This window comes from Seriola dumerili, unplaced genomic scaffold (assembly GCF_002260705.1).
Source record: "Seriola dumerili isolate Sdu_G_001 unplaced genomic scaffold, Sdu_1.0 BDQW01000036.1, whole genome shotgun sequence".
Taxonomy (NCBI): Eukaryota; Metazoa; Chordata; class Actinopteri; order Carangiformes; family Carangidae; genus Seriola; species Seriola dumerili.
In genome coordinates, this window is record NW_019174291.1 from 4497757 (window position 1) to 4518236 (window position 20480).

General features: G+C 44.5%; 1 protein-coding gene across 1 annotated transcript; it reads left to right on the forward strand.

The window, feature by feature from the left end:
* Positions 1–5216, forward strand: LOC111216812 (olfactory receptor 52B2-like). Its single transcript, XM_022738423.1, is given in 5 exon segments — positions 1–6; positions 992–1320; positions 1365–1537; positions 1930–2238; positions 5155–5216. Coding segments are annotated over 5 exon segments (879 nt in total).
* The last annotated feature ends 15264 nt before the right edge of the window (positions 5217–20480 follow it).

Sequence of the window (20480 nt, forward strand, 5' to 3'; positions counted from 1 at the left end):
ATGGCGGTAGACAAAAAAATTGCTCAAAATGGCCGCTGAGACCACCCAAGTCTCAGTGGCTGGATGAGAAGGAAGATGAGTGTCTTTGTTAGCCTAGCTCATGTAGTCTAAAAAGGTGCCAGGTCAGAAGGAGAGAGGTTAGCTGTATGCACATTCTAGAACTGAGATGTACTACAGGTATGTGTGTGAACATACAAGTACCACCACTTTCCGGTGTTGTTTTAAAGTCCAGTAAGTTGGGTGGCTTCCTGGTGGAGTGAAATCCTGTCTGGCTTTGTGTGGTCTCTGTGTTGCAGAGGAAGCCGCTGGTTTCCTCTTTGTCTTCTTACCGAGTTCGCTGTTCCACGCCAATGCTGCTGTGTCTTTGGTTGCTCCGAAAATCAACTGGCAGACTTTGTGTCGTACCCACTGAAGTAAACTTGTCCACTCACGTCACTGCAGAGTGTTGTAGTCTGCCTGAGGCAATCCTGCAAGAGAGCTGTTGTCGCAGGTAGTAGGGCTGTCCTGGGTTGGGAGCCTTGTTGCTTCATGAAGAGTAGAGAAGGAAGAGGAGCTGCTGCTCTTGAGCAAGCCAAGGAGAGAAGAAGCAGAACAAAGAGGGGGATCTGGTTTTGTCTGGTGACACCCTGAGGGGGTCACATGTGACTGGTCAGTGAGGTCCCTGGGAAAGGGTCATCTCCAGGTGTGAACAGTGAGGAATTGTGGGAAAGTGAGTTGTTTTGTCAATAGAACAAAAGAACATGTGGATCAGGGTTGGGCTCAAAATTTTGATTTTCCATTAGTTAGAAACCAGAAGTATCATCAAATCATTGATGTATAGATACTGTAATCATGATGAGGGTATCTCCTGACTTGAAGAGTTTTAAAGAGTCTGAGCTTCAGTTCAGCAGGACAGCTGATTCATGCAGTATTAGGTGTGTTTAGTTTCTCACATGATGATAAACCCAACTCAGATTTTATACTTCACATTAAAGGGCTATTTTGACAGCAGCGATTTCAAGTATTTATATCTCATGATTCTCACATCTTTATATGCTCTAATTATCTCTGCATTTTCTTGATTGTGGTTATCTGTCTGAACAGAAGCTTACATGAACCCATGTACCTGTTTCTGTGCAGCCTGTTTGTAAATGAACTGTATGGTAGTACAGGGTTGTTTCTATTCCTGCTGGTTCAGATCCTGGCATTAAGTAATATAGCCATCATCTCTTATGACAGATACCTCGCTATCTGTTATCCTCTACAATATAACACATGTATGACATTTAACAAGGTCGCCATGCTTTTGCTGTAATATTTTAAGTTATATAATATTAAGTTATATATATATTTAAGTTTTAACCTTTGCTGACAATTACTGTCACAATTTCTTTGAGTTCCTCTTTAAAGCTGTGTGGGAACATTACTAACAAATTATTCTGTAACAACTACTCTGTCATCAAACTGGCCTGCTCTGACACCAGAGTGAATAACATCTATGGACTTTTTGGCACTTGTCTTGTCGTCTTCTTTTCTCTAATTTTAATTCAATACACTTATATAAAGGGGATCAGCCCTATGTTCCCACATTTCTAAGAATGTTTTGAAAATTAGGCTCTATTTTCCCACAGTCTTATATGTTCCCATAAGCCCATGTCCACACTAACCCGGGTAATATTTATCCGGTTAGCCCTTCCGTCCACATTAGAAAGGTGAATTCCGAAACTGAAAACGATGCTTTACAAAAACGATCGCTGAGGTGGATAAATGTAAAGACGCCGTGGAACGTGGATGCAAAGTGTTAGTGTGGATGGAGATCATTTTCATTGTGAATGTGCATATTTATATTTCCCCGGGTTAATGTGGACAAGGCCTAAGATTTTTCTCAAAAGGAAACCCTATGGTCCCATATTTCTTAACATAGGGCTGTGGGAACATAGACACGCTCTCATATAAAGATTCTCAAAGTGTGTTTTCCTGGTTATAAACAGACCAGAGAGAAAGCTGTCAGTACCTGCACACCTCAGGTGGCTTCTCTCATAAACTTCTCCTTCGGCTATTTCTTTAAAATATTACAGAGCAGGTTTAATGTGAGTTTACTCAACATGGTGTGCATATTTTTATCATTATACTTTCTCACATGCCAGCCGCTCTTCAACTATGTACTGTATGAACTGAAACTGTCCAAAATACGCATCATATTTCTAGTCTTTGCTGAACTGCAGGACCTCGAATCCTTTGATTCTATTTGCTCAATTGGTAAAAACAACTGTAATGGATGATTAATGTTAAAACACAGTCTTTGAGGCCAGTTTAGGTCCATCTCACTCATAAATAAATTTTACTCAACACCTATCCCAGACCAGCAGTGGAAGTGAACTCTGACTGAACATTAAATGTTTGACACAAATTTAAAGCTGGAGTAGGTAATCTGGGAGATGTTAGCCTGAGTTAGCTAAAATTTTGTAAGTATTCAACCGAAAAACTCCCACCCCTCCCTTCAGGCATCCCTCCAAGGCCACTCCCCTACAACACCCAAACACGCACTGCTGGAGTGGACAAGAGAGAGCTGAGCGGAACGTATCGGTGATACCATCATGAATGTAATCAACCAACATGAATGATACTTGTACTCAATGCTGTCAAGCTAGTATGTTTGGTAATTTCTTGTTGGAAATACAGTTAGATGCAATAACTTATCGCTGGCTAGCTAGAAAGGATGGGCATTTTCAGTAATTTCAATATTCGAGTACTCTCATTGCCTTATGAACATGTACTCGATTACTCGCTAATTATATATAAATATATTTTTTGTGTAAAAAAAAAAAAAAAAAAAAGAAAAAAAAAAAAGAAAGAAAAAGAGGTCCATGTCTGACTGGAAACACAAGTGGAACCAATGTTAACCTTGATTTTCCAGTCGGACACGGACCTCCCTGACCAAGCCTTCTGTTTGGCTGTCGGAGAACATTACTGTCTAATACTTTTAGTTAAATAAATAGCCAACAATGGAAACCAAGTGCAATTTCAAATGCATTTATTGAACAACAGTAATACGTGGAATTGGGGAGTTAAATAATGAGACAGAATCAGATTCATTACATCTTTTTAATCGTAGCAGTGTACATCTAAAGATCCGTAATTGCATTACATTACAATGAATTGTTATTTATGGGTGTTTAAGGGATCAAATTATTACCAGGGTTAGTTGTGCTGTCGGGGAACACACATTTTCTCAGAGAGGTGGCCACTGTGGTCTTGAATTCAGTCACCTTGGCTGATTCTCCATCTTGTGGCTTTAGATGCCTGGACAGTAGGTTGGAGGTGACTGGATGCACCATGGAGATGCAGATTCACCACACATCGCTGATGTTGCACACTGCAAAGAGTACTCTCCTCGTACATCTTTACCACTCTAGTAGCTGTTGTTTGCCTTGATGGTGGCAAACGCCAGTAGCTCGCGGAACCCTTCTCCTTCCACAAAACTTAATGGTAGCATATCTCTAGTCACCATTTTTGTTATTAGTAGGCTAATCTTCTCCGCTCTGGTATCATCACAACATTATCACTTTTCCTGGTCACAGCTGCCATGGTGCACGTAATGCAAACAGAGTTGAACTATTGTAGCCAAAAACAACACGTGTGCAGGTGTGTGAGTAGTGAAACGCTACTCAAATAATGACGTCAATGAGTACTCATGCCCATCCCTACTAGCTAGTAGCCACCTGCGGTAAGGTTTTATATCAGGCAAAGCTAGAAACATCAACAAAGTTAGCTACACTACTAATACTAAATGAGCTATACTACTAGTACAGCTAATATTTCTTTTCAATACAAAATTCAATAAAGCTCTGTTCTATAATAATATGTAATTGTGTTTGTTATGTGTTGCTGCACAGGCCAGAATTCAAGAACTGGACTTGGAACAGTCACGTCATTTACTGCAGTGCTGTCTGAGCCCTGTGACCCAAGACTGAAGTTTGATATGTTACAAATGACATCAGTTCCCAAAACAAACAAGATAATTACTTGTCTAATAGAAATACAGACACCATCGCATCATTTTTTAGCTCCTCTGCTCCCTCAGTTGTTGCCATCGTTGTAAAGCAACGTCAGTGTTGACTCTTGTTCGGCCTCTTGCACTGTCCAATTTTATTTTCGTAGCAGCTTTCTCTGCTACCGCCTTCCTTTGACGAGTGAAGCTGCTGCTGAAGGCAAAGCATTAGGTGGAACTGGTTGAACTTTCTCTGCCATTCCTGTGCGTCTTCTTCCTCTTCTTCACCTGTGGCTGCCACTTGTCTGACTCTGAAGTAGCTCGGTCATGCAGCAGTAAGCGTGAGTGCACAGCCAGAGTACGCGCAGGCACGCTAGTCAGAGGTTGACAAACAGGTCATTCGGCCTGAATGCAATGATTGGCTGGAGCTTTTACAGCCATGTGACTGACACAGATAACAGATTTTCTGTTTAATTGTCAGAGCATTCAATTTGTTCATTGCTATCAGGATGAATTTTAAGAAATATCTCAAAAAGTGTTACCGAAACAGATTACCTAGTCCAGCTTTAAAGTGTTTTGTGTTTTTTGTTTCAGATGGAAATTAAATTTACTTTCCACTGATCGAGTCATGTTTTCAACCCATTCAGAATCTTGAGGCTGCCTGTTTATTGCAGGGATATATAACACTAATATAGATGAGCACACTGTCATAATAGTGTGATGGTCTCAGCCTGGAGGCTCCAGGTTTTTGGTTTTTGGATTTTCTTGATTTGGTTTTCTGTGTTTTTGGGTTTCTGTTCTGGGTTTTGAGTGTTTCTGGTTTGGGTGTTTCTGGTGTTTAGTTTAGTCTTCCCTGTCTTGTGCTCTGTTTCCGCGTGCACTTCCTGTTTTATTTTGATAGTCATGTCACCCCAGTGTCTGAGTTCTAGTTTTGTTTCCTTTTGTTAATCATACCTGATGTGTCCCACCTGTGTCTGCTTCCCAACCTGTTCTCCATTGTTAATCAGTTCCGTTCCTTTAAAAAGCCCTTGTTCTGTCTTGTCTTTGTGGTATCATTGTTGGTTGTTAGGTTTGGTGTCTGTTTCGTCATCGTCTCATGTATGGATTTTGTTTTTTTTGTTTAAATAAATTCTTGCACATTGGTACCTCCGCTGAGTCCTGTGTTGATTGTATCATTCTGTCAGGGTCCGATGAGGCAGTGGTGAGGGTGAAAGACCCAGATGCTCACCCTTGCTGCATACCGTGACACTGGACTATCAAAATATTTATATTTTATGTCACAGCCTTCTATGCCTATGCCTCACTCTCCACTTTGCCACACCTCCTAATCAGCCTCACTGTCTTCACCTGTTGCCCCCAGCTACACTCAATCTCCAATTGGGCCAATATATATACATCCCCAGTACACTCGCTCCTTGCCAGATTGTTCTCAGTGTCATGCTAGACTTTCCAGCATTTATCTCCAGACTGACTTCCTGTTTTCAACTCTGCTCGTCCCTGACCATCCTGCCTCATCTCTGCCCGGTAAACACCTTAGCCTTCTGTCCCCGACGAGGAGTTCTGCCCGTGCGCTTCCTGGTCCCCGTCTGCCTGTCCCTGTGGGTGTTTGGCGTCCTCCACCTCCCTCGACGACATCTCCAGCCTGCTCCCTAACGCTCGGCACCGCCAGCCCCAGCCTTTGGGTCCACGAACTTTCCATTGTGTGTGTGAGCTCAGTCACCTCGCTCCACTCACCAGACGCCTGGCTCTCCAGCCCCGGACCCCTTCCTCGACTCCTAATACCCACCTGTGTGTGTTCTCTCTGCTGGTTTATCAATAAAGGTCGTTACCAACTATTCATCTGTTTGGTTGTGCTGCAATTGGGTCCTATCACACACCATTACAGTACAATCTGGCCAGTCATGGACCCAGCACACATCTTCTCATCACCGAACCGCTTTGAGAGGATTGAGAGCGCCCTCCAGCAGCATTAAGCCATGATTGTCACCTCACAAGCTGAAGCAAGACGTTCAATAGTGGTCCATTAGCAGGCGCTAACAGCTTTAGCCGCCCAGATGCAGCAGCTAACGACCGCCTTGAACCGGGCTCCTGTTCCGGATCCTTCCCCAGCTCCACCGACTCCTGCACCCTCACTGCCCAGAGACGTCCCTGATCCCCGAGTGGGAACCCCAGAAAGGTATGCGGGGGACCCTGAGACCTGTGGTTCCTTCCTGACAAACTGTTCCCTGTTGTTCTCTCTGCAACCCCACACGTTTGATTCTGAGGAGGCTAAGGTAGCCTTCGCTATCAACCACCTGATGGGAAGGGCTCGTCTCTGGGGAACCGCTGAGTGGGAGAGACAGACTACAGCCTGCACCGCCTTCCAGCTCTTCTCCGGGGAGCTCCGCAAGGTTTTTGGCATGGGGGCTTTTGGTTCTGACGCAGCACGGAGTCTGATAAGCATGCATCAGGGCAACCAGACGGTGGCTGACTTCTCCATAGACTTTCGCACCAAGGTTCGTCAGAGTGATTGGAATTCTGCAGCTATATGCAACACTTTTCTTCATGGTCTAACAAAATATATTAAAGATGAACTGGTGCCGCATGACTTCCCATCTATGCTGGACGGGTTGATCGCGCTGGCGATGAGATTGGACCTTCAGATCCAGGCACGGAAACGAGAAAAGAAGCTGAGTGGTCCAACTCGTCACCCATCTGCTACTCCTCGGGTCTCCTTCTCCTCCACCAACTCCAGCGCTTCAGCAGGGCCGCTATCTGGAGGTCCTGAGCCCATGCAACTGGGCCGCGCCAGTCTCACTTCAGAGGAGCGGGAGCCTCATCGGAATGGTAACCTGTGCATGTACTGTGGCCAGGCCGGCCATTTTGTCTCCCGCTGCAAAAGGCATGGCTCACCAGTAAAGAGGGAATTTCTGGTGAGCCGGACTTCCGCGCAAAATTCCCTCAACCATTGACCCCTATTCCAGGTCAAGCTTCTCCTCCCTGACGGGCCCCAGACCTTTGCCACCTTTATCGACTCCAGAGCTGACACCAGTATCATCGATGAGGGGCTGGTTCGCCAGTTGGGGCTCAGCCGTGAGAGAGTTATATACACCACCAAGTTTTAAGATTTTTAATCGATGACCCCCTATTGTGTAGAGGTCATCAAGGTTATGTTAATGGCGGGGGGGGGGATATAATGTTAATGTAGTAGGGAAACGTTCCCACAACATTGGCTAACGTTACCTACAAGTTCTAATAATGTTTTAAAGAAAATGTTTTAATGTAATGTTCAAAGAACGTTTTAAGGATGTTTATCATTTCATATAATGTTTCTATAAGGTTAAATGTTAACTAACACATAACATTTTAACTGCAATATTCTGAGGATGTTGTTGAGGTAACAGATTATAGAATGTTCTTTTATAAAACATTCCCACAATGTTACATGATAACAAAGAAAGAACATTTTCAAGGTTACATTCCGAAAATGTTTTAGGATGTTATTGAGGCCCGAGATGAACATTTTTCATAAAATGTTCCTACAATGTGATATGTTAACAAAAGTAGAATGTTTTCCCTGCAACATTCTAAAGATGTTTTGAGGATGTTGAGCACAGTTTCAAGTTGTCATTGGTTCCGCCGATATGTCAATCAAAAGGACACAATCAAATGTTTTTTCGTTTCTTTCATGGACCAATCAGAGGCATAGTAGGGCGGGTCATGACTTCGCGGTCTCAAGAAAAAAAAACTGGCGGACCACTACCGGGCTACAACACTAACAGTGCTACGTAACGGTAAGATAATGATATAACTCACCACATTTTAAATGTATATAAGTAAATATTCAGAAATGACGCATATTTATTAGCAGTTATTATTTTCATTAGTTATTACTAGGCCCGTCGTTCTTGTTTCGTTATAACTAATGTTAGCTAAAGTAGCTTGTCCTTCAGCTCTTCGTGTTATTAGCATTATCAGTTCACTGATGTGAACTGTAAATTAGCCTGGGAAATGCTTATCTTAGCGGTTCTCTTATACAGCGGTGATAGCGACTGAGGGGTATTAATTTTTAGTAAGTGCAGAGAGTGTCATGATCTGTGTCTGGTTGTGTTTAGTTTTCTGTCTTGTGTCTATGTTGTCTCATCACTTCCTGTTTTATTTTGACATTTGACTCTCCTTTCGTTTCAGGTAACTTGCCCTTCCTCCTGGTGTCTCCCGTTGGTCTGATTGTCTTCCCCGCCCTGATTGTTTCCACCTGTTCCCCATTACCTTGTGTATATCTGTCTGCGTTTCCTTTTGTTCTGTGCCAGTTCGTCCTGTTCTGTATCCATGAACCTCCCGGCCCCACGCTCCATGTCATTGTTGATTCAGGTCTTGTTCCTTGTTACTTTGTTTAGTTTTTCCTCATAAGAGTCTTTTGGTTCTCTGGCGTTTGCCATTTGTTCCTCTCAGAGTGATTTTCTTTTGTCTCCTCTAGTTTGTTACTTTGATACTTTGTGCTTAGTCACGTTATTGTTTGTTACTTTGTTGTTTCCTCATAAGAGTGATTTTCTTTTGTACTTTGTTAATAAATATCATTTTGTTGAACTTTTTGAGTCGTGCATTTGGGTCCTGTCCAAGTTTGAGGCTGACAGAGAGACGGGGAGAGAGCGGGCGAAAAGGATTAGTTCAGGGTGATGTGTTTTACTTAGTAGCTTGTCACTTGTGTATACAAAATGAAGGCAAAAGTAGGCCTAATTGTTGGAAATTATACTGCATTTTGTTCGCTATGATAAATATGATACGATGTTACATGTTAAAATACATATATTACTTGCTATAGTTGACATTATTCAAAAACGTTACCAAAAAATAAATATATAAATAAAAAGGTAATAATTCCCGCTCTAACTTTTCAATGTCGCGCTCAGCTCTAGGTCTGCGCATGCTGATTATTGTACTGGTAAGTTACTTACGTTAGAGAGTGTTGGCTCACCATTCAGGGGTTTTACGGGTCTTACAAAAAAATTTTTTCAAATCGGAGAAAAGCTATTAAAAACGGTAATTTTCAGAGATTGTAGGGCTGGGCCATTAATCGAATTTATTACGATTTTGGCTTCCAAGGATTATGAAAGTAAGATTATCGAGATAAAATGATTATTGCGCCGCATTCCGTTTTGCAGTGAGAGACAGACAGAGCGGAGTTCTTCCTTACAGCGTGAATGTGTCTGAATGTAAACTGTTACTGTTTACTGTGTAAACTGTAAACTGGTTATGCGTATACATGGCAGAGAAATCAGTGTTCCCCAGGGATTAAAATCTACTTGACAAAGTAAAAATCTACTTGACAAAGTAGATCATATACTCCATCTTCTTCTTGTGACCACTATAAAATGCGCTTTTTCAGTGTCGTGTAGTTTTGCCCATTATTATTATGATTATTATGATTATGATTTACTGATATTTCATTTAACATGAATGTTACTCATATTGGCATTGTTTGTGTTCTTCTCTCCTTACAGTGTAAAAAGCATGGATTTCACATCGGGCTCGGTATGTCCTTTTGGATAACATTTTCTTCATTCTCTCCTATCCTGTCCTCTGATCTTGATCATTCTATTTTATTTTTTATTATTATTAATTTTTTTTTTTTTTCTGGGGTGTGTTCAGGATTTTGGAAAGTTGCCATGTCTAGAAAAAAATACTCAGCCCGCTGGAAAACGGCAAAAAATTAGAAGAATAAAGTGCACGTGACCAAAAAGCTGCATTGGAGTTTTTACTGGCAAACATTCCTCTTCATGTCCTTCACTGCTTTATCAACTCCAAGAACATACAGAGAGAGGTTTTCTGTGGAACAGAATTGTGCAGATGAAAGACATGACGATGAATTACTGTCTCAGAGCGAGCAATAGTAGTGAATTTGGAAACTAACCCCACACTCAGACATTCCATTGCACAGTGGGCAATGTCGTCATCGTCGTCGTCTCCCGCTCATCCGGATCCGGGTCGTTGGGGCAGCAGCCTCAGCAAAGAGGTCCAGACAGCTTCTCCCCAGCCACTTCCACCAGTTCTCTCGCGGGAGAATCCCGAGGCGTTCCAAGGCCAGTCGAGAAATATAATCCCTCCAGTGTGTCCTTGGTCGGCCCCGCGGCCTTCTCCCGGTGGGACATGCCCGAAACACCTCCCCGGGGAGGCGTCCAGGAGGCATCCTCACCAGGTGCCCGAACCACCTCAACTGGCTCCTCTTGACATGGAGGAGCAGTGGTTTCTACTCCGAGCTCCTCCCGGATGACCGAGCTCCTCACCCTATCTCTAACGCTGAGCCCGGCCACCCTGCGGAGGAAACTCATTCGGCCGCTTGTATTCGCGATCTCGTTCTTTTCGGTCATTCGGTCACCCAAAGCTCATGACCATAGGTGAGGATTGGAACGTAATCGACCGGTAAATCGAGAGCTTCGCCTTCCGGCTTAGCTCCCTCTTCCCCACAACGGACCGGTTCAGCGCCCGCATCACTGCTGACGCCGCCCCAATCCGCCTGTCAATCTCCGTTTCATCCTACCCTCACTCGTGAACAAGATCTCGAGACGCTTAAACTCCTCCACCTGAGGCAGAGCCTCCCCCCCGACCCGGAGCGGGCAATCCACCCGTTTCGGCTGAGAAACCATGGCCTCAGACTTGGAGGTGCTGATCTTCATCCCAGCCGCTTCACACTCGGCTGCGAACCGCCCAAGCGAGAGCTGAAGGTTGGCGCTCAATGAAGCTAAGAGGACCACATCATCCACAAAAAGCAGAGACGAGATCCTCCCGCCACCGAACCCAAACCCTCCACCACCGGCTGGCACCTAGAAATTCTGTCCATAAAAGTTATGAACAGAACCGGTGACAAAGGGCAGCCCTGGCGGAGTCCAACCCCACCGGGAACAGGTCCGACTTACTGCCGGCTACGCGAACCAGACACTCCTTTGGTACAGGGATTAATGGCTGCTAACAAGGGACCATCCCACCCATACTCCCGGAGCGCCCCCCAGGAAGCCCCTGGGAACACGGTCGTAAGCTTTCTCCAAATCCACAAAACAATGTGGATTGGATTGGCAACTCCCATGCTCCCTCCAGACCTCAAGCGAGGGTAAAGAGCTGGTCCACAGTTCCACGCCCAGGACGAAAACCACATTGCTCCTCCTCGATTGCGTAGGTTTAACTATCGATCGGACCCTCTTTTCCAGTACCCTGGCATAGACCTTACCAGGGGAGGCTGAGAGGTGTATATCCCGGTAGTTGGAACACACCTCTGGTCACCCTTCTTAAAGATGGGTACCACCACCCCGGTTTGACCACTCAGAGGCACTGCCCCCAATGTCCCACGCAATGTTGCAGAGGCATGTCAACCAAGACAGTCCTACAACATCCAGAGCCTTGAGACCCCAGGGCGATCGCATTCAACCCCGGGGCTCCGCCATCCGCGCAGTTAAATGTGTTCCACTACGCTCGGCGACTTCTGCCCCGGAGATTAGACCATCCATCCCCCGGTCTCTTGACTCTGTTTCCTCCACGGAATACGTGTTGGTGGGATTGAGGAGCTCCTCAAAGTATTCCTTCCACCGTCCAACTATATCCTCAGTTGACGTCAGCAGCTCCCCGCCCCCACTGTAAACAGTGTGAGCGAGTTGCCGCCTTCCCCCCCCGAGGCGCCGGACGGTTTGCCAGAACCTTTTTGGAGCCGATCGATAGTCTTCCTCCATTGTCTCACCGAACTCCTCCCATGCCCGAGTTTTTGCCTCAGTAACTGCCGCGGCTGCGCTCCGTCTGGCCCGCCGGTACCAGTCAGCTGATTCCGGAGACCCACAGGCCAACCACGCCCTGTAGGCCTCCTTCTTCAGCCTGACAGCTTCCCCCACGTCTGGTGTCCACCAGCGGGTACGGGGGTTACCGCCACGACTGGCCCCAGCTACCCTGCGGCCGCAGCTCGCAACAGCCGCCTCAACAACAGCAGAGCGGAACAAGGCCCATTCGGACTCAATGTCCCCCACCGCCCTCGGGACACGATCGAAACTCTGCCGGAGGTGTGCGTTGAAAATCATCTTGACGGGTTCTTCCGCCAGGCTTTCCCAGCAGACCCTCACAACCCGTTTGGGCCTGCCAGGTCTGCACGGCGTCTTCCCCCGCCATCTGATCCAACTCATCACCAGGTGGTGGTCGGTTGACAACTCTGCTCCTCTCTTCACCCGAGTGTCCAAAACATGCGGCTGCAGGTCTGATGATACGATTAAAAGTCGATCATAGACTGGTGACCTAGGGTGTCCTGGTGCCATGTGCACCTATGGACGTCCTTATGCTTGAACATGGTGTTAGTTATGGCCAAGCTGTGACTAGCACAGAAGTCCAATAACTGAACGCCGCTCGGGTTCAGATCAGGCAGGCCACACCCTTCCAGGTCACGCTGTCATTGCCAAAGTGAGTATTCAAGTCTTCCAATAGGACAATGGAGTCCCCTTTCGGGGCACTTTCCAGCACCCGTCCCAAGGACTCCAAAAAGGGCGGGTAGTCTGAACTCCCGTTCGGTGCATAGGCACCGACAACAGTCAGAACCCGATCCCCGACCCGAAGGCGCAGGGACGCAACCCTTTCGTCCACTGGGGTAAACTCCAACATACAGGCAGAGAGCCTGGGGGATACCAAAAAGCCCACCCCGGCCCTCCGCCTCTCACCCGGAGCAACTCCAGCAAAAAGGAGAGACCAGCCCCTCTCAAGGACTTGGGTCCCGGAGCCGACGCTACGTGTTGAGGTGAGACTGACTATATCTAGCCGGTATCGCTCAACCTGGTCCACAAGCTCCCGCTCCTTCCCCGCCAGAGAGATGAAGTTCCATGTTCCAAAAACCAGTTTCCGTAACCGAGGATCGGACCGCCAAGGCCTCCGCCTTGGTCTGCTGCCCAATCCACACTGCACCGTATCCCGCTGACTCTTCCTGCAGGTGGTGAGCTCACTGGGAGACAAACCCATGTAGCCGGTTCGGGCTGGGCCCGGCCGGGCCCCATGGGCCAAGGCCCGGCCACCAGGCGCTCGCCCACGGGCCCCAACCCCAGGCCTGGCTCCAGGGCGGGGCCCCGGTGTCCCTCTGGACCAGGTACTCGGGTTCTTGATATTTTTTATCATTAGGATCTTCTGAACCGTTCTTCGTCTGGCCCTTCACCTGGGACCAATCTGCCTTGGGAGACCCTACCAGGGGCAAAATGCCACCGACAACATAGCTTCTAGGGTCATTAGGGCTCTCAAACTCCTCCACCACGGTAAGGTGACGGTTCAAGGAGGAGGTGGGCAAATGACTTTCATATAAAACACAATGCAGTTGATTCTTTGTTAAAGATTTTGATAGAAAATGGACACTCAGAGCTGCCAGGGACAGCAAAAACACTGCTTGGCACCCGCAAAAGTGTAGAGTTTGAGTTGAAATCAGGAATGCAGTATATCTACCTTGGCTGCAAAGATCAGCTCCTGAAGTATTTGAAAATGTATCCTCTACAGGAAATTTATGGATTAGATATCATTGACATTTCTCTCAACATTGATGGCTTGCCACTTTTCAAAAGCAGCAGCCAGACTCTGTGGCCGGTATTGTGCCAATTGACTTTATCTCCTCCCTCAGTTTTCCCATTGGCTCTCTGCTTTGGTTTATCAAAGCCAAGTAATCTTGACTTTCTTGATGATGTTGTTGGTGACCTTCGCAGTATTATGGAAAATAGACTAGAGACAGACAGTGGTTTGATTAGGGTGAAGCTGCGTTGTGTTACTTGTGATGCCCCAGCCAAAGCTCTTGTGAAGTCCATAAAGCTATGTTCGGGCTATTATGGGTGTGACAAATGTACACAAAAAGGACTGTGGGATGGCCATCGGATGATCTATCCTGAAATCACTGATGTAACACTGAGAACTGATAAAACATTCTGAGATCAGTCTCAGGAGGAGCATCACCTGCATTCAGTTGTGTCCCCATTTTGCCAGCTCCCGATAAACATGATAGAGCAATTCCCTGCAGATTATATGCACCAGTGTTGTCTTGGGGTCATGCGCAAAATGATCCTTTTGTGGCTGAGGGGACCACGGGGAGTCAGATTGTCATCTGGACATGTTAAGCAGGTCAGCTTTCAGCTTCTGAAGCTTAGAACATGCATTCCAAATGTGTTTGCAAGGAAACCAAGAGGCTTGGAACATATCGACAGATGGAAAGCCACAGAACTGAGACAGTTTGCCCTCTACACAGGAAAAATTGTGCTTAAAGGCATTATTGCAGAGCAACTCTATGAGCACTTCCTGGTTTTTAGTGTGGCATTATCCATTCTTGTGTGTCCAAGACTGGCAAAACAGTACAATCACAGTGCAAAGGAGTTGTTGGTGTACTTCATTGCACAGGGAAGGCATTTGTATGGGGATGAGTTCCTTGTCTGCAATGTCCACAGTTTGGTACACCAGATGCAAAATTTTATGGCAGTCTTGATGAGTGCAGTGCTTTCTCTTTTGAGAATTACTTGCATCAGCTGAAAAGATTGGTTTGTTCTGGGCGAAATCCTCTCTCACAGATTGTGAGGCGGCTTGGGGAAGCAGACAAAGTGAGAAAGATGCAACCTGTACTAAAAAAGAGTGTAGAAATTAAAAAACCCAACAATGTCTTCACTCTAAGTGAACTAGAGTGCTGTGAGGTTGTTGCAGTCTCTGGTGGGACAGAGCATGGGGAAAAGATGTTGCTCTGTCGTGTCTATGATCGACTTGAGCCATACTTCATGCATCCTTGTGACTCAAGATTGATTGGTTTCTACACAGCCAAAGACAGTCACACTCGCATGAAAACACTATCTGAGAGACATTTGGGCAGGAGGGTATTTATGACTGAGGCAGACAATGGTTTGAGGATTGTAGTTACCTTGCTCCATTCATTCTAAGGAGTTCCCTGACTTCATATAACTGTAAATACATAGTTACATAGTGTTAATATTACTGTTTATGTATCATTATTCAAATTTTTTGAGTAATTGCTTTCTGTTTAATATTAGTAGGGAGTGTGGTTTCAGAGGACACATTTGGCTGTGTGGCTTACAACTTTTTTTTTTGTTGAAAGCCACCCCAGATTTCCATGTAATGCCTTATTTCCTCAAATATACTTTTTGCTCCTGTTTTCCAATGTGTGGAAATAAATCACTATCAAATCCCACACGTCCAAGCTGTAAGTATATGGGAGTATATATAAATATAAGCAGTTTCAATGGAAGGAAGACTATAATGTGACATCATTTCATTTTTCTTCTTCCAGAGCGCTGACAATCAATTTGCGGTTGTGAAATTCCTGGACACCAACACAGTGGATGCTGTGCCAACTAACTGGCTAGAGAAAATTAACCAGGTATTTCCTAACTTAGGTATGCAACATATAATGTAAGCTTGTAATGTCTTCAAGAAAGTCATGTACATGCTAACTGATGATCATTTATTCTTCTTTAGCATTCACATGAATTAAGCTTAATGTTTGCTATTTCCTCCAGATGAAAAAAACAACAACTTTTACTAAGATGAAATTAAGTAGGATTTATTTCTACAAGCATGTAAGTTGCAATTTTCAAAAAGATTTGGGGAAAAAAGGTTTGAAAAACAGTGTTCTACTGTCTCCAATTCATTACCTGGCATACATATTCCTGTTGTATGTTTACCTATTCTCTTTATGGAATACTGTATGTGAGACCTACCATACAATAGGCTGTGCGATGAAATTTCATAATTTTTCTAAGTACCGTTTTCTGGTCTGTCAGTCCATCTTTTTCCCGGGGTTCATTAATAAATTACTCTTCTTGGCTTTTTACTTGTGAACCTTCTATTGCACTTACAGTAAAATAATGAGTGTAGTTGTTCTCAACTTGAGTACTTCACCTGGTTCACTGTCTTCTCTGCTCTGCTGTGTGCCCCGCCATTGGTTTGAAAAATCTACTGAGAAGTCTGGAAATTTGAGTCTAGAAAAGTGTGAAATTTTGAAATGTAAAATGTGTAGGAACCCTGGACTCGGGACTTGGGGCTAAGTGGACTCGGTCACACCTCTGATATATTGTTTACTGTACAAAGATATGTATTGTTTTTATATTTTATATTTTCTGCAGGCTGTGTTTTGTTACTGGCCACAGAAGAATGTCACTGCCAAAGTCAAAAGGAGAGAGATACCAGACACAACACGTTGGGCCAAATGGAAAGTCTCTTTTTTAACATACACAGGTATTGTATTGTACTGTTTCATCTTCAGAACTAAGCCAACGAACACCTTCTAAAAACGCCCTCATACTTCCACTGAAATCATAGCAGTGACTTTGAGGAAAGCAAACTTTGTTCATTCTCCTCAAACTCAGTGATCTCAGTGAAAAAAAATCAGATACAAACTCCATGAATTTGCCAGGTGTGCCACCTGCTTTATTTGACAACAAAAATGTTTAATTACTGCACAGGGTACTTTACTTATCTTTAAGCAGTATTCTGCAGACTAAACATATATGAAATTACTTACTTACTTTTTTTTTGTCCTGCTGGAAAGTGGGTCTCACTGTGGCAGTCAATTGGTTTGGTTGGTCAGCACTTCAGTCCAGAAGCTATCTCAAAATCTATTTGGTGGGTTGCAATGAAATTTTTTGAAAAAATTGGTTTTGCCTAGAGGGTGAAACCTATATATATATATATATATATACACACACACACACACACACACACACGTAACAACTTTTACACATATATTGTCTGCCTCCTGGTTCTAATCTCTACTCATATTTTGTAGACACCCACAACAAGGCCAGAAACAAGGTTCACCAAGCAACAATGACTTCAAATTTGGAGAGTGACCAGGAAGTGGAAACTGGCAGGAAGATTGTTGCTCCTGTTCGGTACCTTGAGTCAGGTAAAAGATTACTTGATGGACGTGTGTTTCTCATTTTTTGTTTGTTTGTTTTTTGCATTTTTCAAGAAAATATGTAATGCTACTATATATGCTTACCTGACAGATATGTATGAATATCTCTCCATTAGATACAGATATAGATGAGCCCTTAGTCAAGAGAGTGAAGAAAAAATCTGTCACCAAGGATCTCAGCCTCTCAGCACCACAGATGCCAACAATACCTTCCTCTAAGTAATAGGGATGCACTGACTTTTTCAGTTCCAATACCTATAAGTTGGGCTTTGGGTATCGGCCGATACAGAGTACCGATCCAATACCAGTGTTTAATTAATAAGCTGTAAACCTCCCTGTGTGGAAGAGAGTGGGATCATTCTTTTATGTGTAAAGCAAAATCAGGCTTGACTTAAACATTTATTTCCTAACTTTGTAAAATAAAATGTAACAAATAAATACCTAGATATAAATTTACTGAATTGTTATTTATTAAAATAATGGTATCCAGTACTAGATCGGCTCATTATCACTGATACCTGATCCAGCTATTTGAGTCAGTATTGGACCAATATCAGTATCAGTATTAGTGCATCTCTAATAAGTAAATGGTACTGAGTAACCACAAAGCTCTACTGAGCGCATTTTCTAGTTGTTGATGTGTTTGTTGGTTTGTTGATTTCATGGCAGCACCAAGTACACTAGTATTTGTGCAACAAGTGTAAATACTTATGAAAAGGATAGTCGAAGATAAGGCCGGTCTAGGGCTCACATTCAGCTGGGGCAGCTGGCCCCTGTAGAGCATTTCTGAGGTTATGTACAAATGGTTATATACAACTGACAAAAATGTAAGCGCTCTTTCAGGGAAGTGCTTTGACTTTCTGACTTACTGTGACCTTTTGTTTTGTAGTCACCCCATCTATGGATTTATTTTCAGCCAGAGACAACCAGAATAGCCCGAGTATGTCTCAATTTCAACAAATTAGTAACATTGCCCCCCACACAGTACTGAGTAAGAGGTTGGGGGAGACTCAGCAACTACACATTTCTCTGTTCTCTATTTATCTGTTTAGCGTCTTCAGGTTAGGCTAACCCATTGTTGCTAACTTTGGGGCTAACCCCCTTCACTTTTCCAGCAGTTGGGGAAACAACAGATGTGACTTTTCTTGGTCTTGACAAGCTGCAGCATTTATTAAATGACACAGTGTAGTCTGTACTGTACATTTTGCCAGACTGACAACTTACTGGGTAAGGCCTGCCTCACCACAATTGTGACATCCCACCTCAGCTTTGTGACCTGACCAAGCCTTCACGTTTGTTGAGTCCACATGTAAAGGTTTTCCAAAGCTGGCCCAAACCCTGTGTATAGTTCCCTGAACCACCACTCCCAGTGTCCACCGAAATGTGGGGCAGATGTGACCTTAAGTCTGGTGCCATAGCCTTGAAAGCATTCTGCAGTTCTGCTTCTCCTACTCTGAAATTAGTCCTACAGTTAGAGTAGGACTAGAGATGTTCAAGGGGTTTCCTTCTGCGAGAGACAAACCTTCTGAAGGCCATTAAGAATGTATCTGTGTCCATAATGTCAAGCAGCTCAAGATGTATGCAACGTATTGTTAAGCATTTGTACAGTATGTATGCTCCACCTTTTCTCTGTGCGGCGACTGACTTTCACCATGAAAGGCCCAAAACATTCTATCCCAGTAGACCAGAAAGGGGGTTTAAACAGTCTAAGATGGGCTGGAGGAAGGTCCACCATTTTGGGCATGGATTAACTCTCCATCTGTTATGGGTGACGTCACCCACCCGTCACTCGGGGATTCAGCTGCAAGTTGGGCCACACCCTCTCTGACCGCCCACCTGTGCCTGAGCCAAGGTTTCCCCATTCAAAGCTCCTCCTTTTGTCTTCCTATTGGGCCCTGCCAACCAATCCCTTGACTTGACAAACTCAGCAGAGTATATAAGGCAGTGGTGGCTGTCATTTTTAGTGAGCAGTCTGCCTCCGTGCTCTGTGATGTCGAGTATGTGTTTTACTGAACTGTTAAACTTTCCTGGAGTTAAAATGCTTTGTGAAGTTTTGACTAGTTGAAACGCGTGCTTGGGATCAGGGAGTTTTGGGCCATAGGTTAGCTGTATTTTTTTTTGTTTTTTTTACTCCCATTCATATTTGGGTCTTTTTTTTGTTTGTTTGAGTCTCTCTAGATTATGGGTGTCAGGCCTGGACTATAAAGAGGACTCAGATGCAGAGTATCCAATAAGGCAGACTTCCATCCATCCATTTTCTACCGCTTATCCTCTAGTAGGGTCGCGGGGGGGCTGGAGCCTATCCCAGCATCCTTTCGGGCGAGAGGCGGGGTACACCCCGGACAGGTCGCCAGTCCATCACAGGGCACACAGAGACAAACAACCATTCACTCTCACATTCACACCTACGGTCAATTTGGAGTAACCAATCAGCTTGTCCCCATTTGCATGTCTTTGGACTGTGGGAGGAAGCCGGAGTACCCGGAGAGAACCCACACAGGCACGGGGAGAACATGCAAACTCCACACAGAAAGACCCCGCGTCCGAGCCGGGACTCGAACCTGGAACCTTCTTGCTGTGAGGCGACAGCGCTAACCACTGCACCACCGTGCCGATAAGGCAGACTTTATTAATATATTCCAACCTCGGCTGTGAGTGACAAAATAAACCAGCTATGGAATTTATACTATCAAGTCAAGACTAAACTTATCAGGGAAAAAATCTAATAAACAAAATCCACTCCAAATGGAGGGACAAAACTGCAGAAACAAAAAAGAATAAACCAACAGAAAATCACTCCACTAAGAGGTAGACAAAAGCTAAACACTATGAACACTATACTATAAAGATCAACTAAAACCCCTCTCCAAAAACGGAGGCTCTACAATTACACCTAAGCATCAACAACTAGAACAAAAATTCACTCCAAAGGAGGCTACAAATAGTGCTATAAACTTGACAAAACAGAATGACTCTAAACTATGAAAATACAAACAAAAAATCACTCACATAGAGGTAAAGAATACATACAACAAGGCTGAGACAAGGCAAGGCAAGATCTGTGATGACTGGCTGGGGTGCACGAACAGAACGAAACACTGGCACAAGACAAAGGGAGACGCAGACTATAAGACACATGAGGGCAAATGGAAAACAGGTGGACACAATCAGGAATCAGGGAAGACACTCAGACAGGTGACACATGAGGAAGGGCAAGTGACCTGAAACGAGAGGAGAATTACTTGTCAAAATAAAACAGGAAATGACAAGACATGGAGACAGGACAAAAAACCCCAACTTGACCTCACCGCGTGACAATGGGTGGCGGTCGATTTTTAGTAGGTTAAAGTAGACAGGTAAGGGTTGAGTTGTTTTATTATTGTACCATGGTATAAAAGCCAGGGGGGGCTGCTTAGACAAGAGGTGCTTAGATCAGAAGGCTGTTTTATTTTGTTTATGATTTGGTGCCACCCACCACCCTTCCCTTTGTCCCAAGCATCCTCCCTGTGTTCTCTTTGTGTTGTATCACTGAATATAGTATTTTCTTTGTTATTTCTTTACCTTTTGTCTTACTTTTGGATTTGTTACAATAAAAAGGCTTTGTTTGCCAACCGTACTTCT